Source organism: Triturus cristatus, chromosome 12 (assembly GCF_964204655.1).
Source record: "Triturus cristatus chromosome 12, aTriCri1.1, whole genome shotgun sequence".
NCBI classification, from domain to species: Eukaryota; Metazoa; Chordata; class Amphibia; order Caudata; family Salamandridae; genus Triturus; species Triturus cristatus.
Genome location: NC_140595.1, coordinates 605,813,560 through 605,838,979, shown reverse-complemented (window position 1 = coordinate 605,838,979; position 25,420 = coordinate 605,813,560). Strand labels below are relative to the sequence as shown.

At 44.8% G+C, this 25,420-nt stretch overlaps 1 protein-coding gene across 2 annotated transcripts in view; it reads left to right on the top strand.

Moving 5' to 3' along the window:
* The window catches only part of CDH1 (cadherin 1), a 186,782-nt gene that overhangs the window by 82,396 nt on the left and 78,966 nt on the right, over positions 1-25,420 (top strand). For both annotated transcript variants that reach the window (XM_085639938.1, XM_085639939.1), the window contains exons 8-10: positions 8,262-8,390; positions 10,533-10,718; positions 22,232-22,479. In XM_085639938.1, coding sequence (XP_085496064.1) covers positions 8,262-8,390; positions 10,533-10,718; positions 22,232-22,479 — 563 coding nt within the window. The remainder of the gene's footprint in view (positions 1-8,261; positions 8,391-10,532; positions 10,719-22,231; positions 22,480-25,420) is intronic.

Sequence of the window (25,420 nt, the reverse complement as noted above, 5' to 3'; positions counted from 1 at the left end):
CTGGAAGGAAGGTCGAAAGGAACGCGGCGATGCACTGGCGCATGGCGAACTCCAATGCGCTTCTCAATCGACACCAGTACCAGCACTGGGACGAGATGGGGGAGTTAGTCAAACACCTCCCTGAAGAGTACCGCCAAAGAGCATCCCACCTTGTAGAAGAAGGTAAAAACATAGCCAACTCATGCATTAAAACTGCATTGGAAGGGGCGGAAACTTCCAGCAGACTAATGGCCATTGGGATCACCGAACGAAGACAAACCTGGCTGAGAATCTCTGGATTCAAACAGGAGGTGCAGAGCAACATATTAAGCACCCCTTTCAACGGGGAAACACTGTTCAGGGCGACAGTGGACGAAAAACTCACCCAGCTGAAGAAAGAGAACGAGACGGCAAGGTCCATGGGGGCCCTACAGTTTAGGGGAATGAGAAGAGGCACTACAACTAGAAGACCCTACGGTAGAGGGGGTAACCAGCAGGGAACATCGCACCAGACGTTCCAGCAGGGTGAAAGTCACAGCCAGCAAGGTCAGCAAAAACAAAACTGGCAGTACCAGCCAAGGGGCCAGTCCTTTCGCGGGAGGGGAAACGGACGTGGCCAAAGGAGACGAGGGAGTGACCAACCCTCATTGAAGTGACTCGGCACGCATGGGGACGCTCACCCCCAACATACCCCCAGGGGTGAGGCGCAATGCAAAAACAACAAGGGGGGCAAGAGACCCAATCGCCTACGAACATCCAACACCCGTAGGCGGAAGGCTGGGCCTCTACCTACAGGAATGGCAACGTATTACCACGGACAAGTGGATACTGAACGTCATACAACACGGTTACTGCGTGGACTTGGAGGGGACGCCCCCAAACAGAAAACCAAGACGAAGGCAACGCTCAGGTCAGGAGCTTGCTCAACTCGGAGTGGAAACACTGAAGCTGCTCGAAAAGAGAACCATCGAGCCAGTGCCTTACAAGGAAAGGAACAAAGGGGTCTACTCGAACTACTTCGTGGTACCAAAAGTAGACGGAAATCTCAGACCCATCCTGGATCTGCGATACCTAAACAAATACATCAGAACACAAAAGTTCAAAATGACATCACTACAGGTGGTGCTGCCCCAAATAAGGGACGGAGACTACATGTCCACCGTGGACCTCAAGGATGCCTACCTGCACATCCCAATAAACAGAAGGCACAAAAGACTTTTAAGATTCAGCATCAACCAGGACCATTACCAATTCACGACCCTGGCCTTCGGGCTAAAATCAGCACCAAGGGTATTCACGAAATGCCGGTCGGCAGTCGCAGCATACCTACGAAGGAAGGGGATTCATGTGTACCCTTACCTAGACGACTGGCTGATCAAAGCAAACACCCACGAAAAGTGCGAGAAACACGCAGCGCAGGTGACAGACACTGACGAACCTGGGGTTCTCCATACACTGGGGGAAGTCATCAATGAAGCCGGAACAGGTGAAGATTGTCCTGGGAGCAAAAATCAACACCATAGACAAGACGGTCGTGCCCAGCGACAGGAGAGCAGAAGCCCTACTGAGAGAGACGAGCCTCTACCAGAAGGGGCGAGTTCTGACAGTGAGAACAGTCAGCAAGATCATGGGGATGATGGAGTCATGTATCCACCTGGTCCCAAATGTACGGCTTCACATGAGACCATTCCAAGAATGGCTACAACAGCAATGGTCACAGGCAAGCGGAAGTTGGGAAGATCTAGTGGTTGTTACGCACGCAGTGCAGGAAGAGATAACTTGGTGGAACAGGGACAACATAACTACAGGGAAAAGCCTGGCACCACCAAGCCCAACTGTGACCATCACCACGGACGCATCTCAAAGGGGATGGGGAGCACACATGGACCAACTCAGAGTGAGGGGTCTGTGGGCTCCGGCAGATGCGGTCAGACATATCAATTACCTGGAATTGAAGACTGTCCTGCTAGCCCTGAAGGCATTCCAGAAGCACCTGTACAACCAGAGAGTGTTGATTCAAACGGACAACACCACAACCATGTTTTATATCAACAAACAGGGTGGGACACAGTCGTTCCCCCTTTCCACTCTGGCACAGGAGATTTGGAGATGGGCCATACCTCTCAAGATAGACCTGCTAGCGATTCACCTACCAGGGAAGGACAATGTGGAGGCAGACTGGCTAAGCAGGCAGACCTCCGCTTCACACGAGTGGGAGCTCAATGGGCACGAAACGCAGAAGCTTTTCCAGAAATGGGGAACTCCCACAATAGACCTATTTGCAACACGCCAGAATGCAAAATGCCGAAGCTTCGCGTCCAGGCAACCAGATCAGCAATCCCAAGGGAATGCCCTATGGATAAGCTGGTCAAGGACATTTGCCTACGCTTTTCCGCCGATACCACTGTTACACAGGGTGCTCGAGAAATGCAGAACCAGCAACATGACACTGATCCTGGTGGCACCACAGTGGACAAGGCAGACTTGGTTCTCCCAAATTCTAGAAATGGCTCAAGGGAATCCCCACAGATTCACAAGAAGAAAGGACCTGCTCTCCATGCAGAATGGAGAGGTTCTACATCCAGAGCCAGAAAGCCTCAGCCTGGCGGCATGGCTCCTGAAGAGTTAGAGTTTGCGGACCTTAGATTGCCTCCAAGCACTATGCGAGTGCTGCGAGAGGCAAGGAGACCAACTACACGCAAATGCTATAGTGCAAAATGGAAAAGATTTACAATATGGTGTGGCAAAAAAGGCCTGCAGAATAAAATGACAAAGGACTCATCAGTGCTGAGATACCTCACGCACCTTCTGAAAAGTAACCTATGCTCCACCTCCCTAAGGGTACACCTAGCGGCGATAGTAGCCTACACAAGAGGGGAGAAGGGTGGAAGTTTCTTTACGTCGCAGGTAGTAAAGAGATTCATGGAAGGAGCGAAACTAATCGCGCCACCTAAAAGGTTGCCGCCGCCGGCATGGAACCTCAATGTGGTCCTGACGGAGCTTATGAAAGCACCATTTGAACCCATGCACAAGACATCAATGCAAATGTTGACTATGAAAACGGCATTTCTGGTAGCCATAACCTCACCACGCAGGGTGAGCGAACTGCAAGCACTAACGCTACAAGAGCCCTACATACAGATTCACAAGGACAGGATTGTCCTGAGAACGGACCCACACTTCATGCCTGAAGTCGTGTCGGCATTCCATTTGAACCAGAGTATTCAGATATCGAGTTTCTTTCAAAACCCAACTTCGAACGCAGAAAAGGCTCTACACACTCTAGAGGCTAGGAGAGCGGTGATGCACTACATTGAGAGGACCAAGGAGCACAGAAAAACTCAGCAGCTCTTTGTGTCCTTTGCATCTAGCTTCATGGGGAGACCAGTGACAAAGGGCACCATTGCTAGATGGATTGCACTAACTATACAGTTTTGTCACAAACAGGCAGGACGGGAGCTAACGGAGGGGCCTCAAGCTCACTCCACAAGGAAGAAAGGGGCAACCATTGCCTTTCTGGCAAACACGCCCATTCAGGACATATGCCTGGCGGCAACATGGGCTTCGGTGCACACGTTCACCAGGCACTACTGCGTGGACCTACAGATGAACAAGGAAGCACAAGTAGGACAGAAGGTGCTTCAACACATATTCAACGACCAATGCTCATCTACCACCCAGCCGCCACAAAGATAACAAACCGCTACAAAGTCTATGCACAGCATAGTGAATCCAGAAAGATTCACGCTGCAAAACGAATAGTTTCTTACCTGTCGGTGTAGTTTTGCAGCTTGAAGATCTTTCTGGATTCACTAGCGAACCCACCCACCTCCGCCAGGAAGATGAGGCTGGAGGAAGAGGGGGAAAAACAGAGAAGTACAGAAGGAATGAAATACTACAGAAAAGTGGACATATACTTTAATCATTCGCCTAGGGTTAAAAAAAAAAGAAAAGAAAAAGAAACAAGAGGAAAAAAGAACCCGAAGATGGCGCCCCAAAGGTGGGACTTCCGCAGGAAGCACGACGACGTCACGAGAGGTGCACCAAATGGTGGGACGTCGACTCCCACCTGGGCTACAAAAAAAAACAAAAGAAAGACTACGAATCCGGACCCAACCACCAGATCGCGGAATAATGCACAGCATAGTGAATCCAGAAAGATCTTCAAGCTGCAAAATTACACCGACGGGTAAAACTATTCGATCTTCCTTAACGTTCGGAAATTATCTGATGTTATGCCTCCAGGGCAATATGCCCATACCAATTGCCTTTCTACCCCATTGTAGCAATCTAACAATTTCTCCTTAAAACAGAATACCATTTAACTCACATCAAGTAGGCCCTTTTCTTCTGTGGAGTCCTGTTCTGTGGGTCCCCGTTTCCACCGCTTTGAGAGATCCATCTTCCTGGTGTGGTCTGGCCTCTTTACTTCAAGTACAGATGTGACCTTCACATTGGCATCACTGGGGGATGATGTGTTGTATACAGGAAGTGCACCGAGTTCCTGCTAACCAGGTCCCCAGTGCCTGATCTTTTTTCCCAAAACTATACAGTTGTTTCCCCCAATCTACAATACCGTTAGCACCCTCTGTGAGTCCCTAGTAAGTGATATCCCTCGCACCTAGGGCCTGGGGTATGAAAGGGGGCCCCCAAATGCTCCAACAAGATTGTACCACACTGAGGGACCCCTCACCAAACACATGTAAGACTGCCACTGCAGGCTGCATGTTTTGGTGCAGACAAAAGTGAAAACCTGACATGTCACACATCCCTTTGTGCCATGTCCTCGAACAATGCATATTTTATTTGTAAGTCACCTGTAAGTCACCCCTACAGCAGGCCTTACAGCCCTATGGCAGGATGCTTAATACTACATGTGAGGGCATACCTACATGAGCAGATATGCCTGCGTGCTGGTCAGTTCCATTACTGCCGTTAGAAGGTAACAGGAAAGCCATTTTAGAACATGTGCTGGACACTGGTGAAAACGAGTCCCCAGCTACATGATGGCTTCATTGAAGATAGGGATCTCGTATTAATAAACCCACACTGATTCCAGTTTTGGGTTCATTATACAGGCACCCAGAGGGCACCTTAGAGGTGCCCGCCTGAAAACCAAACAGCCTCTGGTGTGGTGACTGGATGGTCTCTGCCAGCCTACCAGCCAAGGCAGATTTCTGACCTCCTAGGGTGAGGGCCTCTGCTCTCAGGAGGTCAGAAACAAAGCATGCACAGGAAGAGAGTGGTCACACCACCTCCCTCAGGATGACCTACTGATTAGCACTCCTAGGTCGTCAAGCTTCAAAGAAACTCCCGCCTATGAAATGCGACTATTGCAGTCCTAACAGGAGAGGAGGCAGACCCGCACCCTTTTGTCCAGAGCCCTTTGGCACCTGGACAGGGGGGGAAACTAGCTACTCTGGCATGCCCACCCCCCAGGCCAGTACCACCCCTAAGGTGGCCTAACCTGATGTGGGTGTGATTTTTTTTTTTTCAGAAGTGGCCATCTTTGCGATGGCACACTAAGGAACTCTGGGACAGGGTTGTGCCCCCTTCCTACAGTAAGTGGTCCTATAGGGGGCGTAGTGGCACCAAGTGTAAATAGCCCATTGGCTACTATCCTACACTCCCTAACACCCCTAAATTCGTTTTTAGGGGAGCCCCTGGCACCAGGACATCAGATCCTGCCGATATGAAGGACGTGGAGAGTCTAATCCTGCAAGAACTGACCTGGCGCCAACCCCGCTGGTCCTTCTGTCAGTCAGTCTTCAACAATTGCACCTAAAGTCAACTTGTCTTGCAGCTGCTGAGTCCTCAAAATCCTGGAGAGCTGCCAGCACTTCATCCAGGAACCAAGGCCTCCTGAAAAGTAGCGGACCTGCTTCCCTGCAGGCAGCCAAAGAATACTAGGAAGACTTTGTGATTTGCAGAAACCCGACACCTGAAGACACCACTGCACCCATCGCTCCAAGCCAGAGTTGAAGTGGGCCAACTGTGTCATCGTGGTCCCCCAACCCTCCAGAGACTAAGTCCACTGTGGTTCTGCTCCCAGTAAACTCGCATTGTCTGCAGCCTCTGCTCACATGCTCCCTCCACCGGGACTGCTCCCAGTAAGACAAACCCAACGTCTAAAGACACCTCTGACCCTGTCGCCATGGAGAAGAGGTGCAAAGATGTCCCTACGTCCCGAGCATTGTGATGTCTGAGCCCCCCTGTTAGTTCAGCCCAACTGACCTATTCCGAGCCTGCAGCCTCATTGCACGAAGATCGATTCCTATAGAGTAACACTGGACACCCAACACTGTTTTGCACCCCTGCACCTGGCCACCCTAGTGCCGCTGGTGGTGATCTGCTGGTGCTGCCTTGAACCTTGCCCACTACTCACCTTAACTCCTGGAGTTTGGTCCCGTAAGCTGCTGTACTGTACTTGAATGCCCCACTGACTTTCCCTCCCATAGGATAACATTGCAGCTTCTCAAAATTGCACTGTCCACCTTTTGGACTAAAAAAAATTTCTATTTAAAAATGTACTTAACTCAACTAATTGCTTCTGGTGCCGAAACATATATAAAGATGCGTGTTATTTTTATAAATTGGTGTGGATCTCATTGAGTCGTGTATCTCATTTATTGACTATTGTATGTATTTGCCCTAGAAAGCCCCAGTCCACTCATAAGGGGACCCATGGACACTTTACATGATACATCTCATTTTGATATATCATAGAAAGAGCCAGCTTCCTACATACTGCAATTCTTGGCAAGCTGCTCCTTTTCAAGGGATACCTGAAGCATAGCCCAACATCCCGGCCTGTTTGAGTTGGCGGGGTAACCAATTAGTAGAGTGACACTAAGTAGGGTGTGCATAGATGACCCCTTGTGATACATAGTAAGTTTCTCTGTGGCAGAATAGGTGATGTACACAAGTTAGTAACTGATTCTTATGACGTGTTTGGTGGTGTTGCAGAGGGTGGCCACACCAGCGCCCGCTGCAACACTGCCAAACCCGTAGTCAGACTGTCCAAAGGATTCTAACATGGAATCCAGGTCGGGCGGTCCTGCTTGGGTGGTTCCACTGCAGTGCCTTTCAAAGGCTCTCATGTGACCCATAAAAAGGCAGCGCAGTGCGACCGCCGCAGTATGTTCCTGCACGGCATGAAATGCACCATGTTATGTAGTCCATGCTGTGTAGGAACTTGGGGCTGCACACATACAAGGGGCACAACATGTTCCCTTCCTGCATGCATTCCCAGGCCACTAGGAACCCTGTAAGGGCCCCAGGAGTTGTCTCACCATCATTCTTTCCTTGGCGGGCTTACCGTCATGGAAATGATATAGGTAAGGGCAATTTGTAAATTTGCTTGATGGGGCCACAGCTGCACCATCAGCGTATTGCTGCCCCAGATCGCTGCACCACCATGGATCACCGGCGGCAGCAGTGGTCCTGTGGCGGTCCAACCGCCAGCATTGGAATATGTCACCAGTGGACCGCTCTAGTCGTAATAAGGCCCTATATATGCAGGTCACTGTTGAAGACTTTGGGCAAATTGCTTTTATGTTTGAGTTAAACCACAAAGTCGAAGTCTGGATGCACTCGATTAACTTCATTTTATTAGTCGTCTTCCCTGATGGTATTGGTGTACCCAAATCTCAATGACTGCTGTAAAACTGAAGCAATCCTACCTTTACTGAATAAAAACACAAATATCCCAGAAATTAGTGCTGCTTGCATTGATGAGTAATAGATGTACCCCAGTTGCTGATAGTTTTATGCGTCGACCTGAAAATAATTTGCCAGATTTGCTTCTTCAGTCACATGCTCTTAATTGCTTCTGGTACAAAGCAAAATAAAAGCAAGTGACTTTGGGAACGAGATGTAAACCCAAATCATGAAATAGATTAACATAGTTGCAGCAGTTTTCCTACCCCACTCGAACTACCCTTTACCTCTGACTGCTGGGTACCAGCCCAGTTACTGCCCACCTCGTAGCAGCCCTGTAGTATAAGTAGAATCTACTGGCGGTCCTGCATATATGTACTTCTCTGCAACGTCACAGCAATCTGCAAATGATTGAGAAGGGGGGGTGAGGGAGGAAATTTTGTGAAATTTGTTTTTCAGTTACTTCTGGAGGTCTCATTAAATGTGCATGTTACGTGTGTTCCAGTGTACGCTAGTATCACATTCACCATTCATTTTGATACCAAGCTTGTGCGATACTTGTGTATTACTTTGCTTTTTTAAATTCTCAAATGACTTCTAAATCCACTCTTTTTATGTTGCAGAAATTCCCCAAGTACACCTTGACTCTGACGGCCACCGACTCCGAGGGGAAGGGGATGGTGACGACTGGTACTGCCGTGATCTTGGTTACAGACACGAATGATAATGCTCCTATATTTGACCCAACAGTGGTGCGTCTGCCAACGTGTTACTGCTGATCATGTTCAAAAGATGTGTTGTGATGCAAAATAGTCAGCACTTCATGATAAACGTATTGTTGATGAGCAGTTTGTATAGATTAACACACTTCACTTTGGCTGCTCCTGCAATTCTACAAGAGACCAATTCCATAGGTTTGGATGTGACGCCTGTGCAGTCATTTCTCTCTAACCCATGAACTTAGTTAGGTCCACTCAAATAGGCTCCCACTCTGGGCAGAATCTTTGGTTTGTCATGACACAATCGGCCCTCTTCGCATTAAGGCTATGTGTATCATTCAGAAGTCGCTCTGGGGTATTGGTCCCCCTATAATTCAGCCTATGGTGCAATTATGCCGGACTAACAGAACTCTTAGATCTAGTAACAAACAACTTCTTGTAGTTCCTTTGATTAAACGGTCAAGGACCGGAGGGCGTCGGTTTCCCTATAATGCGGCAATGTTCTGGAACCGGCTTCCACACTATATTCGTCTTGAGCAGGATTATCTTGGATTTAGGAGGCAGTTGAAGACTTTTCTCTTCCCGTAAGTAGTGGTGAGTGATAAGATGTCATACCAAGCGCTGGGATGCCCTCGGGTAGCCATGCGCTATATAAATCTGTATTCATTCATTCATTAAAAAGGGCCTGTTTAGATTGAACACCTTCCAGGAATGTGCAGATAATCTGGAGGTCAAAGCAGTGGCTTTATTTAATTGTTAGCTAGATTAACAGGTTTCTGAGAGGACAGGAGAATGGGAATCCTCAAAACTACCATCTAGTGATGCAAAGCTAATGAGATACTCTGGGAAACCCTTTATCACACTACCAGAGTTTCTCTGAAAGAGGGATCCGATTTGGCACAAGGTAAAATCGACTTGATGCCTTTCACACATTTGTGGGAGTCTGAGCCGGAGTCATTTATTGGCTTAGTCATTTCATCAGTTGGTCATTTAAGGCGAGTGTGGTGACCAGAAAGCAGGTGACACTTATGTTACATTAATATGAGCAATATTATAAAAATAAATCCAGAAGGTAGCATAATTGATATGTTTTAGCTATTGTCCTGGACTCTGCAACACCACAGTCTCCCATAGCAGTACAATAGGATGCTATGTCAATGGCGCAAAGCACAATTCAAATGGTACATTCTGGCAACTGCTAAATTACTCTAAAAATGGTTCTTCAAACTGGGGTAAAATTAAAGATAGGAAGGTGCACCGTTGCAGGGGTTTGGCTGAGAATTGTGATGAACTTTACTGTTGGGGATAGGTGGACACATGAGAAATTATCCGCTGCGTATAAAAGCATGTCATTTTATGAGATTTGCAATAAATTACAGGCCTAACATAGTGTGGTAGACACGTCCACCACATATTTTGACTATTATCTTCCTGCACACCTCCGGTTCACTTCAGCTCCTCCATTTTGTGCTGTTTTTAACACTTTGGAATGAAATGGGGCTTATTCTTCACATTGGTCCCCATCATAATGCCCTGCGCACAGCCATTAAAATACGGCACTGTGAAACCTCTACTGCAAGCGTACAGCATTGTTGTCAATGTCCGCTTCTGCCCTTATCTTTAAAGAGAGTAGGCATCTCAAAAAACATAACCCCGATGGTTAATTAATTTACCAGTGATTTGATGACCCTTGAATCTGATCTCCTTTTTCACGTACAAGCAGGCTTCACCCTGGAGTAGGGTTAAGGTTTCTTGGTGGCAAAGTATGTGGAGGCTGCTTAATCTGGTTCGAGTAACAGGAGATTCAATGTGTAGTGGGCAGTCTGCCACATTAATAGATTGACATTCTGTCCTCTACATGCGTTTATGTGGACTAGTCCTCCATCTATTGTGCTGTCTCACATTATCATCCTTTCTTTGGCTCCTTCACTTTCTTTCATCCTCTCTCTTCCTGTTATATTGTTGCAGTAGTTGTGTACATTGATTCAACTGTTTTATGTTTATACCCGCTGCGGGGTTAGAATAGTGAATAGACGTTCAGTATCGTATATATAAATTGTTAATTTTGTAGTGCTTATAGTGAGTCAAACTGCTGTTTCTTGGGTCTTACAGATACCTGTATTCTTGAGATAGCGTTGCAATAATATGAACTCGGTTTCTTCTTCTGTCTTGCAGTACACTGCCGAGGTGCCAGAAAACGAGGTGGGATTTGAGTGTCAGAGACTTACTGTGACTGACAATGATACAAAAAACAGCAAAGCTTGGAATGCAGTGTACAAAATCATAAAAGGCAATGAGGGTGGCAACTTTGCAGTTGAAACCGATCCAGAGACGAACGATGGAATCTTGAAAACAGCCAAGGTAAGGCAAAAAGCCTGGGTGTCACGACACAGATTCTTCATGTGTCGTTTGGCATGTTTGTCCTTAACCAGTATGCAATGTCATGACAATCGATGCATGAAAGCGCGTGTCCGTACCTGCATAATCAGGACTTCTCGTAATCGAGGCCTTTATCCTTCAGTAGCCACTTCCTTGTCGATAAATCTGGCACAGAGACTCAGGATATTTGCAGCAACCTTATGGGAGATTTATGTGAAGCAGTCACAACACTTGGATGTGAGGAGAGGCTATGATGATGGGCTGGGGAGGAGTGATTAAAGGAGGAGTACTTTACCTATAGATCAGGATGAAGAAGATTCCCAGAGCATTTAATGTGGCAGTCCTTCCTGCATGGACTGTAGTTGATGAGAAAGATGCATTGAAGGTGTTGTAGAGCAATAGGAGGAGTTATAGTCTATCGGAGTGGAGATACAGCTATGTATGAGCAAGCGCTGCAAAAGTTATGCAGTGCTACGATCCCCAGGTGATCCAACTAGGTGCAAGAAGCTCATCTGTCATGGTGGTTTCTTTACACCCAGACCCTTTTGGTTCCACAAACAAAAAAGAAGAAAACTAAGTTATAAAATGCAAAGAAATGAATTGGGCGAAACCCCTACCCTGGCTTAGGACAGTAATCTTGAAATACTATATATGCCATACATGCCTACTACAGAAAATATGTTCAAGTGTGCGAATGCCATTTGCCATGATTCACAGGCCATTAGATATCAGAATCTGGTGGTAATATTTCTTGGCATCGAATCGTATGTTCTACTGGGATTTCCTTTCCCACTAGGTCCTGAGTTAGCATTTCTTCTGAGGTGACTCTTGTCCTTGGATGTTGTCTAATGGTGATGCTTGTTCCCGTGGTGGATGTTAGTTTTTAGACCTGCTACTAGACTATGAACGTTTTATCCAAAAACGCCTGCTAGAGGTCTGGAAAGAACGCATTGTGGCTAGCTTAGATGCACTGGAGAGTGACACATTTTACGAAGATTAACTAAACCAGTTTAACAGAATCAGGCAACTGCCATGGATGTCACTGTGTACATTCACTGCATCCCACAATACGCATTCATTTAATGCTGACCGAGCAATGTAAAGAATGTCTCCAACTCAATTGCTGAGGTGCAAGGAAATCTGCCAGTGGAGCAACATTGTTACTTGTACTGGCTTTAAAAGAAAATAATCAAGACAACGTTTATACAAAATTGACTTTTTCAATAACCGAATTGGCAGTGCCATGAACCGTGCTAGATTAATATTCCTCTGGAAGACTCCTTTCACTCTGGCAGTGATGTTTGGGGTCACGCCTTGTCCATGCTCTTTTATTTTACATCAGTTTCTTTCCTATTGCCAAAGTGTTTAGAGAAAAGCTACCTGGTGGCAAAGAAGGCTGTTCATTTCACAACAGAGCAAAAACAAAGCATGGTTTTAAAAGAGGTTTCTCTTTTAACTCTCATATTGTTTGCTTGATTAATATAGCCCAGCCACGCCTGTACATATTATGCATTCTTTGAAACTGCCTTACAGAGAACCCGTCACCTGCCCTTGAAATACACATTGAGTCAGATCTTTCATTTCTGTTCTGACCTGCACCACAGGGACATGACTGGATCCCTCCCACTGGTGGTAAGACGTAGATAATTATGATAAATAACCTCATTATGCAAATGTCATCCGTACCCTAATACAGGCTACACCCTCCATTCCTAGTCCTTTTCGGAGGCAACAATCCTGGGCTGTGTCATGGAGAATATTCCACAAAGCCGATAAATTATTTTCATTCTGAAAGAGTTCAATCTTAAGTCCATTATAGCAGAACCAACTCTGCACATCAAACTCCTTACACCCACATTCAAGGCACTACACAATTTATGTCTTGTTTACTTGAAACTTTGCATCCCCTTTCATCAACCACCCAAACACCTCCACTCTGTAGAATTCCTACTCGCATACATCCCATGCATACACAGAGCCAGATCAGGAGGACAGGTGTTCTCTTACATTGCTCTTCAAGTGTGGAACTGAACTCCACAATTGAGTTAATGGTAGAATTACAAATAGTTTTTGTCAGATCTAAAATTGAAGATAAACGGGTATGAAAAACCATGAATCAAAATAACCCAAAGGAAACGAGGTAGCGCCGCTCAAAATAGAAGAAGTAATTGTTCCAAACATGGTGTGTAATTCCCAGACGTTGGAAAGTTTATTTCCAATTACACATACTGTTTAGGAAACAAGTCTCTGCTGGCAGGCAAGTCCATTGGTCGGAAGGTGCAGTAGAAACAGACTGCTTGGGGAAACTTACCAGGTAGAATATTATATTGTGAATCCTACAAAAAAAATCTGCTTCATGTCAACCTGCAAGAAACTACGACCCAGAGTTTCCTGTTAGATACATTCTATTGAAAATAGATACCACAAGCTTGTTTTTATTTGAAAGACTGACCCTGCAAATCACATCTTCCAGCGTGTACTGAGGGCTCCACTGAGGAAAGACCACGAGAACGACCAATTGAGAAGCATTCTTCCACTACTGCTGTTGCACCTCACTTGTCTTCTTTGTTGTATTGACTTGATTGCCAATTGAAATAGCTGTGCAGAAGCGCTGTAGCACAAGAGCATTTGACAACTGTATTTGCAAGAGACTGCTCCGTATTCAGCAAGGCTAAGAAGTTCAATATCTCAACTTAGTAAAAATTAACACTGACCAAATTGACTTAAATTTTAATTTAATTGTTAAACATTGTTTGGCCGGAATGATCCCCGCCTCTCCCCCCCCCCCACCCCCCCCAATTCTTTTTAGTGATGGTAAATTGCGTGTAAGGAGATGAGTTAAAGCAGTCATTAATTGTCTGTACCTTGACTCACGGCTATCCAACATAAGTTCAGGGTGGTTGAATATATGCCAGATTTTAAGCTTAGGCACATATGATGATTTTACATACAGTAAACCTATGTTGAACTCATTTACACAGTCTATCGTTTCCCTGGGGGTCTGATATATATCTAGCTCACTTGAGCCTACATTAGACACTCCAGACGTAACTGGTACCAAAGCCTTCCTCTGCCTGGACCTTCACACCCAAATCTTTTGATTCACTCCACCTGCTATTTGTTGCAGAGACCAGCTAACCTTCTCGATATCAGTGTCCAAGTTGTTGAAAAAAATGCATGGTTGACCTTTTCAAGAGCCAGACCTGCGTACCAATGTACCTGAAATGTTTTAAGGATGTCAACGTTCACTTATGATTCACTTCATGCAATTTCGGAAAACACAAATCTATGTTTTATCATGTAGAATTATGTGAAAGAGACATTTGTGAAAATGTATTAAAACATTAATTGTTTTGGTTTTGACATCCCGTAGTTTTGTTTAACCCCTTCGACGCTCATGACGGACCGGTTCCGTCATGAGCGTCGGTTGCGCTGTGCGCATGACGGAACCGCTCCGTCATGGCCCCGCCCGCGCTCAGAACCTTCAGCACGGCGCGGAAATCCGCGCCGCGCTGAAGGGGTTAAAACATTTCTTCTATGTTTATACTTGCATGAAAGGCAGAACACGTGGTTTGAATGGGGGTGGGGCGCAACTTTATTAAACACTGCTAGTGAATTTAGTTGCTCAGACACGGAGGGTTAATCCAGCAGCCGCTTTATGTGATCAGTTAAGAAGTTTGAGGTAGGCAACGCTATAACGCAGCATTTCGTAGGTTTTTTTAAATTGCTTTTGTCTTTTGAGTTACAGTATGAGTTCGCTGCTACTTGTTATTTATTAAGTTATTGTATTTATCTTTATCATGGAGGGGATAATATTGGTTTATCAATAGGTGGGATGGGTTTTCACTCTAGTTTCGGCATGACTTCATAACCATAGGTTTTTCCGTGATTAAATTATCTTGCATCACCATAGGTTTTAACAAACATGATTTGAATCGTACCTTGAAGTGTCTTTGATGTGCTGTTTTTTCATGCTTTACAGTTACCCCCGAAGAAGGGCGACAAGCCCGAAATGCATTGGGTTTAAAAAAACTTCACGACTACTTGTTGTATTGACATTTTCGACATGCTTTATCTAAGGCCTGTGAGCATAGTACATGCATTTGAAAATCGGAACTACCAGTTCGACACATCAAAAAGAAATGAAACTAGGATTAAGTTAATAAAGTTTAAAATGAATAAATTGTGGTCAAAGGATGATTTTTCATCTAACATGAAGGTGTCTCATCCTGGGACTGATGCATAGCTATGCATCAGCATCATGTATAGATTTTAAGCTTAGGCACTTATGATAAATTGGAAGCTCAAGGAGAGGGGACTCTTTAAATCCAAAGGAATGGAGCACCCAAAACCATAAGGTTAACACAAAAGGATTCTCTTTGGATGGAAGGCAAATTCAACTTTTCACACTCCTCTCACCATTCATTCATATGGGTTCTGAAAACACGCGAGTGAAGCACTTCTAAAAAATAGGTTTAGTAAATATATTCCTCTGATTTATTAAATCAATACATTTCACAAATGCATATTATACATTAATCACACAAAATTACTTCATGACATTAAACAGTTAAAAACAAAACCATTCTAAAAGGAGAAAATATAAAGACAATACACTGTCATTCCTATGTTAATTAGGCTAAACTTATAGACCGCATAAAGCACGAATATAAATTTCCTGTCTATTATTTGATGCTGACTCCTGCCCAATTTAACACCACTTAGGTGTCGAAGCGTTTCGGTGGTACATTTGTGTTTAAGCCACCTTCTTCAGGACAATAACTTTGTTCTGCTTATTTGATTATAGTTAAAACCAAAAATCTGTTACATATCGGACCTATAAATAAAACAAACAAATCAACATATAAATACATTTGAATCCTATATATCAGTTCTATAATGCAACAAGATAATTCTCATTCCATTGTATATTTTATACTAAAACCTATAGAACTTCTTTATCACACATTTATATTAAACGTAATCTTTTATGCAATTTATAAGTGCGTCAACCCTCAGTGTCCCAAACTGGACCATAATACACTAATTTTACCATACTCACACACTGTTTTAATTTTTAAGTCTCTTGTAGTTTACACTCACCGGTGCCAAACTGCACTCGGAAGTTGGTTTTGTAACACTTTACAATAGTTGTCGAGGGTTTAAAGATGATCCTCGTGAATTCTAAAAATATTAGGACATGTGTTACTTCTATTATGACCTGTTAAATGATTAATCGTATCAGAATTCTAGCTGGATAAAAACATTTTTTACCTTTCAAGTCTCTTTATGACAACTATTTTGCAGATTGATCGACTTCACTAATCTTGCACACTTATTTCATCTGAAAGATGTATTTAATTGCTATTAACTGTTGCCTGTAAATTTAAGCACGCCTGTTGGAAATTCCCCACTCCCACGCCTGAAGAGGTTGGTGGTAACGGGGTCTTTCCAGGACATACAGTGGTAGCTTGGCTCGAGTGGTCAGGAATCAGGCTCCGTGCTAAGCATACGACATACCCAAACAATAACCATGCGTGCATCCGTTCCAAAAACGACTCTACACCGTAAAAATTATGAAAATATCTTTCTTTATCTTCTTTTTCTCTTAGTTGCTGATTAGATAAATAAATGACAATCACAATATACAAACTTTTTAGATAGTGCAGGTCAAATAAATACTGGCTTAATGATTCAATAAATAGGGGTGATCATAAATAATGAAGGCATAAATATAAGTGCAATACATACAGGCAATTAAATCTTCTGAGGCAATAAATACTGTAAACCAATAAATATTGTGCATCAATAAATACTGTGGACCAATAAATACAGTGAAGCAATAGATAGGTTAAATACAATAAATACAGTGCCCCTAATAAATAATTAAAAGCTGACAGTGACACTCATAGAATCAGATCACATTGGATTCCTAAGGGCTGATTTGGCCCAGGCACAGCTTGTGGGGATGTGGAAGGCTTGAGGGTGTCTACTCCCTGGCTTGGACAAGGCTGAGGCCTAAACTGAGGTAGATCAAGGGGGGAATACCAGAGACCTGGCTCTCTCCCTCCACACAACCTCTCTAGATTAGTCCCAACTCACCCCTGGCACAGTCAGGTTGGTTCCAGCACCTCCCTAGCCCCTTAGAGCAGTCTCTCAGGTCTCCACAGGGCCTTAGGCGCCCTCTACTCCACTTACTGCCCTTTTTCTGATGCTCCGACACCGCTGGAGTCGTGTCGACGCCGTGAGGCGGTTCCGGTTCGATGTCGGCGGCCTCGGCACAATGTCAGTTCCTGACGACGCCGGTAGGCGGTTCCGGATCGATGTCGGCGGCCTCGGCTCGATCTCGATCTCGACCTCCGATTCGATGGCGTCGGGCAGTCTTTACTCGATGTCGACTTCGGGCGGCTCCGGTCCGATGGCGACCTCGGATTCGATGACGTCGGCCGGCCTTGACTCGATGTCGACTTCCGGCGGCTCCGGAGTGCGATCCTCACTCCCGACCTCCGGTGCTCCTCTCCTTAGGTTTCCGGCGACTCCGGAGTGCGACCTCCACTCCCGACCTCCGGCACGATTCTCTCAGGTTCCAGCGACTCCGGAGTGCGATCTCCACTCCCGACCTCCGGCACGCTTCACCTCGGTCTCCGGCGACTCCGGAGGGCGGACTTCACTCCTCCGATGACGCCGCTCACTCGACCTCGGGTGACTTCCTCCTCGACCTCTGGTATTCCTCACGACCTCTGACGGCGCCCTCTCTCGACCTCTGGCGGCTCCGGGTACGACGTCCGCTTTCCAGTCGGCGCCGCTTCTCCACCTCGGGCTCCCGGTCTCAGGCTACTCGACGTCGGACTCCAGGGACCCCAGTTTCCAGGTCAGGATCTTGCTGTTCTCTGTTTCTAAGGCCTGTTCCTGCTGTCCAGGTCCTTAGGATGGTTTTTCTGGCTTCTTCCCACACAGGGCTCCAGGCTGGGCTCAGTCAGTAGGGACTAGTATCAAGGGTGGGTTTATGGACCCCACTCCAGGCACAAGTTTCCACCCCTGCTGCTTCACTCCTTCCTCCTTCAAGTTTCTGCTGCTCACTCTTCACCAGTCAGGTGCCAACTGCCAGCTCCAACTGCCAACTCTCTCTCTTAGCTTCCCAACATTCTAAACCGCCTCCAACTGTCACAGGGTTCTGGAATGTTCTGGAAGGTGCTAGCAGGTTCCAGTGGAGGCTGGTGATGTCACAGGTGGCCACCATTTTGTGCTCCAGGCCCTCAGACAGAAGTTTCAGGGGTAGGTAAAATGGCTCCCTGAATCTGCAGCAACACTAAAGTCTGGTGGTTCCCAAAAAGGAAAAATTCAAACAGGGTTTGAGGCAAAAGTGGGACAAAAGAAATAATGATGAGGAGGGACCACCCAAAGGGCTGACAGGTCTAACACGCCCCTGTTCTATTTACGGGTGTATGAAGGAGACCGTCTCACCTGAAGACCAAGCCAAGTCGCTGTCTCAATCCGGCGGTGTATTAATGGTAAACCACCGTCCAATGCAATTATTATTTGCTAAAAACTTCCACTGGTGGATGTCGATTAATCACACAGTCGGGTACCTTATTCGTGGCTGTAAAAAAGATATATATATATATATATATATCTGTGTATTACCCATTACGTAAGGCCCTTAATAGCATTAAACCTACTCTCTTTCGCTTAGCATTTTTATTGTGGCATTTTGTCCATTGTATCTTCACATCCCTGTATTGCTTCTATATATAATATATACCTGAGCAGACAAAATTTTTTTTTATTATTTAGGTGAGTAATGCAATTTCACCCCACCAGGACCTCTCTCAAGTTTCCTCATTCCATATTCGATTTTATACTCTTAGTTCTTCCCGGGTACATTGGGATACCATCAGATATTTTTCACCCATGTCTTCCCCGATATACTGCTCTTAATAACTCCAATACTAACTTGATAATATGATACTTTTACATACAGTAAACCTATGTTGAACTCATTTACATAGTCTATTGTTTCCCAGGGGGTCTGATATATATCTAGCTCACTTGGGCCTACATTAGATATTCCAGACGTAACTGGTACCAAAGCCTTCCTCTGCCTGGATCTTCGCACCAAAGCCTTTTGAATCACCCCACCTGCTATTGTTGCAGAGACCAGCTAACCTTTTATGATATCAGTGTCTAAGTTATTGAAAAACAATGCATGGTTGACATTTTCAAGAGCCAGACCTGCGTACCAATGTACCTGAAATGTTTAAGTGATCTACTAAAGCTCTATGCTAAAAAATATTTAAAAGGAACCACAAAGTTTCCCCTGTTGCTGATCATCCCTATTCAACTTCTTACATATTGTATCTGTGAAAGTCCCATCTAAAAATAAAATTAAAAAACTAGTGTATGTGCAATGATGTCAATTAATAATAGGCAAAATACTCTACAATTTGTTGGAAAAAAAATAAGCTATCCTCAAGCAAACATAGCACAAAAAATAAGAGGTGCTCTAAATACAGACTATTCATATGGTGTAAAGGAAGAATTGCATACATCAAATGGACCGTACACGGCCAAAAGCTCCTATAAAAAGGTAAACCTTGAGTGGGTAACCCATGCAGACTTTAACTGATTTGACACCATATAAACACCACTGGCACCATCTGCGAGGTATTTTACCAGCATCAGCCCCGAAGAATAAATGCTAATATTTTCTTGCTTTTTGCTAGGGTGAATCAAATATTAAAAAGTGAACAAATGACTATAGTACATTACCATAGGGCTAGTAACTAGAGGATGAGTTTAATTTTTCCATTTCTTTAACTCCGAAATTGTCAAATCAACACCGTCCAAGAATTCTCCAACCCCTGAGCTGCAAAAAACCACATTACCCCCTTTAACTTTGCAACAACCTTGTAAACTTCTTCCACAGCAAGATCACAGACCTCTACAGAAACTTCAAACCCCGGCCCAAGGCCATCAAGTTCTTCAAGCAAAACAACCTCACTACCACCATAGATATCCATCTAACTGAATGGAGCCAGCTCGCACCACAGGACACTGCCTCCATCATGGACTCTGTCCAGTCAGGGGCCCCAACCGACTCATGCCTTCACCACATCTTTTACCTAGGCGAAGCCAGAATCCGCCACATACTCACCACCTTGTTCAACACCTTGTTCAACACTTCAATTGCCATGGCCGCCTTCCCTGAGGACTGGAAACACGCAGAAGTCGACACCCTTCTAAAGAAACAATTGGCAGACCCCAATAAACTCCATGACTCTCGACTGAGCTCAATGCTCTAGTTCCCAGCCAACGTATTCGAAAAAGGCACCATCCAACAACTGTCCTCACATCTGGAACAGAGCATCCTGCTCGACGACTCCTAATCCGCATTCTGCAGCAACCAAATCACCGAGACAGCTCTCCTCAAGACTACTGACGATATCTGAGCACTGCTCTACTGAGGAGCGACTGCGACTCTGATCCTCCTAGACCTCTCTGAAGCCTTCAGTGCGGTCTTCCACCACACACCACAAGGCTGCACAATATAAGCATCAAAGGAGTTGCTGTCAGATGGATTGCCTCGTTCCTCACCAGAAGAACACAAAAGGTTTGCCTTTCCCCCTTCATTTCCATACCCAAGGATGTCATCTGTGGAGTACCCCAGGGATCCTCGCTCTGCCCCACCGACTTAAACACTTATGACGCCTCTGGCCAGCATCGCAAAAATCAATGGACTCCACATCATATCCTAGGCCGACGACACACAACTCATTGTCTCTGTCTCCGAAAACACTAACAAAGCCAACTTCCACAACTGCATGACAGATGTCACCAACTGGATGAAGGGCAACTGCCTGAAGCTCAACATCGACAAGACAGAGGTACTTATTTTTTAAAACAAAAGCTCCCCATGGGACGCATCCTGGTATTCCTCTAAGCTCGGATGTACTCCTATCCCCACTGACAATGCTAGGAATCTAGGCATCATTCTGGACAACAAGCTAACATGACGACTCAGTTAACTCAGTCTCCTCCTCCTGCTTCCTCATCCTTCGCATGCTTTGCAAGCTATTCAAATCTCTACCCAAAACTCAAGACGCACCATCACCCTGGCCCTCCTCTCCAGCTGACTGGACTACAGCAAAGCTCTCTACGCAGGCATCGCAGTTAATCTCCTCAGATGACTGCACACCATACAGAATACCACAGCCAGACTAGTCCAGGATCTCTTTAGATTAACCCACATCAAGCCGTACCTCCGGGAACTCCACTGGCTCGCTGTACAGAAAAGTTGTCAGTGCAAGCTCCTGACCCATGCATACAAGTCTCACAAAACTTTGGGCCCGCCTACTTGAACCACCGCCTAAACTCTTCGCTCCGCATCCTTTTCTTTAACTATCACCCACTGCAACCGACATAGCAGATGCGGAGGTTGCTGCTTCTCCTACCTAGCAGCGAAGACCTGGAACGAGCTACCATTTCATCTATGGCCCTTCCAGTCTCTTCCAGAGTTCCAAAAGTCCCTGAAGGCCTGGCTGTTTGGCTAATCAACTGGGCTCTGCCAAAGCCTGGATACACTCACTGGTCACATGTAACACTCTACAAATCTACTAATTGATTGAGGGAGCTATTTAGCATTCAAAGGCCGATACATGAATTCTGAGTAAGATCTGTCCACCTGATAAAAATAGTGCTTGATCAATTATTTGTTTACCGCAACTTGAAGTGTCCCAGCCTTACTTTGCAGCCATCTCTCTTGCAAATAGCATCCGGTGATCCACTGATCAGGAAGATTTAGGCAACGACACAATGTTGAAAAAGCAATAGCTCCTTCCTTTGCTAAAAGGTCTCTGGCACTGAAATCAAACTACACAACCCCAAAAATTCATAGTGCATTAGCGAGGTATTTTATGTTGAATGTTAACAAGGCAACAGATGCCACACACCCAACTAAATTCCTATTGGAGCACTACAGCTACGATACATCAGTAAGCTTGCTTGTTCTGAGATTTCATATGCTCAATTGGCCATTTTCTCAATCAGCAAAACACTTTTCTTGGAAATTGCCTTTTTTAAGGATCTATTACAAAGTACATTTGTTCAGTTGCACTTGCTTTCCAATATTGTGAATGAGATCCACAACTAAGTAATTTGTTTCCATTGACCACCATCTACAGCACTCCCAGAGTTTTTTTGAGCCTTGATTTTTTTTTTTTTAATTGTGCATTGTCCTGTTGTACTAAGTTTGTATTTTTCTGTGTTAAAGCTCATTGTATTTTCCATGCATGTTATGTTCATAATCCTGGAGCGTTTAGATTCTTACCTTGTCCGCACTCTGCTCCCCACTTGCTTGAATCTGTGAACTGAGGAACTGAGGGCATCCAATCTATCCTCTCCCAGCTTTTGTGTATTTAAATCCTCAACTTCTCCTTATAACGTGACACATATGTGAAGGTACTACTTTAAGAGTTGACTCGCTTTGTTTTTTGCAGAGCTTGGATTTTGAGGCAAAAAAGCAGTATGTTCTTTCAGTCACTGTAGTGAACCAAGTTCCATTCGCCATTCCTACCCTGGCCACCTCTACAGCCACAGTGACAGTTAACGTCAAAGATGAAAATGAAGCCCCGATATTCATCCCACCTACAAAGGAAGAACAAGTCCGAGAGGATCTGCTCAAAGGGCAGAAAATTACTGCATACACAGCCAAAGACCCTGATACACAGCAGAACCAGAAAATCACGTAAGTTGTATTTTGTGGCTGCTAGGCTCTTAGTAAATCACACATCCCCTATGTATGGACCACGTCAGTGTCTTGGACATTGTTAAATTAAATTGTTAAATTTAAAGTCCACCAGATCTTCCTGTCCCCTGCTGCGTTGCCCGCTGTCAAGTCTGCCGAAGCTGCTTCAGGGGTTTAAAGGGCTTCTTGCTGGTGTACTCGGAGTTCTTAAGTTTCCCCGGTCTCTTTGCATTTTGGAACCTGCAATCCTGATTTCACAATGAATAAAGAGGACCAGAAGCCCTAGAATGCAAAGGAAAGGGAAACTAGACTGGCTGGCCTGCTCTGGGGGTTGGGAAAACGTGCTCTGGTGTACTTTACCTGTATGCAGTCACCAAAGGACTCTGTATGGTCAATTGCTGCAGCCCTTCGTTTCCCACTTTGCTGTAGTCAGTTGTGAAGACCTAATTTCCATCCCTACGAGAGCCTAAAGTGTTAGAGACAGAAGAGCAAGTAGGAATGTAGATTTATCATTACTTTCTCAGAGGAGCTTCACATGGGTACCTGTGTCAAATTATTAATTTCAATTAGTTAGTCTTTAGTTTTCAGGTGCCAACACTTCAGCCCTATGCATCTACAAACTTAGACTTTAGAGGTTCTCTATCTGGTGTTGCTCAAAGTTTCACCTGTGAATGAAATATGCAAGGACTTCCCTGCAAGGATGCTAGGACTTGCCAAACTTAATAGGCAATATGCGTTTACCACCTAGTGGGCCAGCCAGCATGGATGCAACCACATGAAAGCAAAAATGTTCTTCATTAGGCTGTGTCTCAGAGGGTGACACAAAATATCACTTTAAGGTTCAAGAAATCCTTACACCTGCCTTTGGGTTACCATAGCAGATGAGTCTTCTAGAGGAACGCTGTCCTGACAGTTCAGTAGCGAAAATCGTTAAGTGGAGTTATGCAGAAGCATTGCTTTTACCATCAAGGCAACACTAGAAACAGAACGGGGATCTTCCTGGGATACAACCTCCACACACCCAAGCTGTTTTAGGGGTGAGCATACAATGTGTAGTACCATCATGATAAACCTTCCAATGTAAGCCCTTTATTTCTGCAAATTAATTCCACCCAGACTGTACTGTTTCACATTTTCAGCCCATACGCACATAGTTTTCTCCAAAATGTGTTTTAATCTGTACCAAAAATATGCTTTTAACATGTAAATCCCAGCATGGTGGAGAGAAGTGGAAAAGTCGGAGTTATAGGTGTGTGGGTAAAATCTTTGGCCAGAAACAAGGCAGAGATTAGTATATGGCAAGTTTATATTTCTTCGCCTCTCCCAAGAGATCCGTTCAAAACAGCTTTTGCTAGTCTTTCAGTACTAGTGGGTTTTGAAAAGGAATATTGAGTCTGATAAAAGAAAACAAACTACTGAAATGTTACGGTTGCCACATGCATGTGATATCTCTAAATAGAAATGCTCTACAGACGGTCCATAACACAACTCAACCTATGTCTGACTGGATGTACATTCAATGTGATCAGTGAGAAAAGTATAAAAAAACTTTTGCTTTTTTTGTAAGCGTTTTTGATGCTTAGCATATCTTCTGTTTCTTTTATTTGTTTTTGTTAACTGCCTTCAACCTCTGAAACAGGAAGTGACATGAACCTCAAACAGGAAGTGGCATCACAGGAGGACAGGAAGGGCATAGTTCTGATCATTGTATCCGCAAAAGGTGCAGAAAGTTACTTCTTGTATTTTTAGTTTACGTAGCTAGTAGCCCTGCTATCTAACTACTTGTAGGTCCTAGCTACTCATCACCTCACAAACTTTTATAGATATACTTCTCTTGGACCCTTAGACGTATGGATTTCCTCCTCCATGCCCCTAACTGAGCTGTTTATTGACCCAGTGTCAGTACAGCCATTAGTAAAGGAAACTCTGATAAAGGACTAACTGGTACTACTACAGAAACTTGTAGTACAGCTACTTGTCTCCCAGCTCCTAGAACAGCCGCTGATAGTATTAACTTGTGTGAATTCTTAATCTGTACCCAAAGTGTGCTTCAACTATTGAACTGCATAATTCCAGTGGCAACACTATTTATTACTTTAATTCCATCACACCTGGGCAATGACTCCGGCGCTGCTGGTTGCATTGCACTAAAATACTAGTGAAGAATGCAGATTGATTTGAATTAACTGCAAACTGCAACAGAAATGTCTAGATTGCTAGTCAATCTTTTTGTGACACCTTAGCCAACTATTTTTGGGAAAAAGTTGAAAGTTTTTAAGAATTTCTCCACTTCTAAGTCTTCTATGTTATCAGACAACATCTCTGGTTCGTCCTCTGAATCAACCAATATTTTGAGTGAATTTACTGCTCCATCCACAGAGGATATAACTATTTTATTGAGAAGTTCTACTTCTGGTTCTCCATACAACGCTTGCCCTCCCAATGTAGCCAGACTTGCTGCAGAGGTGTGTGCGACCAAACTACCTTTAATCTACCGAGCTATGTTTAAAATGGGTATCATCTCCACCATCTGAAAGAAAGCAGCACTGCCACCTCCTTAAAAAAGCCAGGGTAGACCATAAATATGCCAGTAACTTTCGCTCTATCTCCCGCCTCCCTTTACCAGCAAAAATAGCTGAAAGTTATTAACAATCAGTTTATGGCTTTCATTTAAACTAATAAGCTTTTGGACACCACCCAATTCAGCTTTCAAAGCGGTCATAGCACCAAGACGCCACTGATCAAGGCAACTGAAGAGATCAGACCGGTATTGGATCAGAGAAAAGGGGCAGCCCTTATCCTGCTTGATCTCTCGGCGGCTTTTGATACTGTCAGTCACAAGATGCTGCTTAGCCAGCTGGCTAATTGTGGGTTTTTGGGCTTGGCCTGGGATCTGCTAAAATCCTACTGGCTGGATCGCGAGCAAATAGTTAAACTGGAG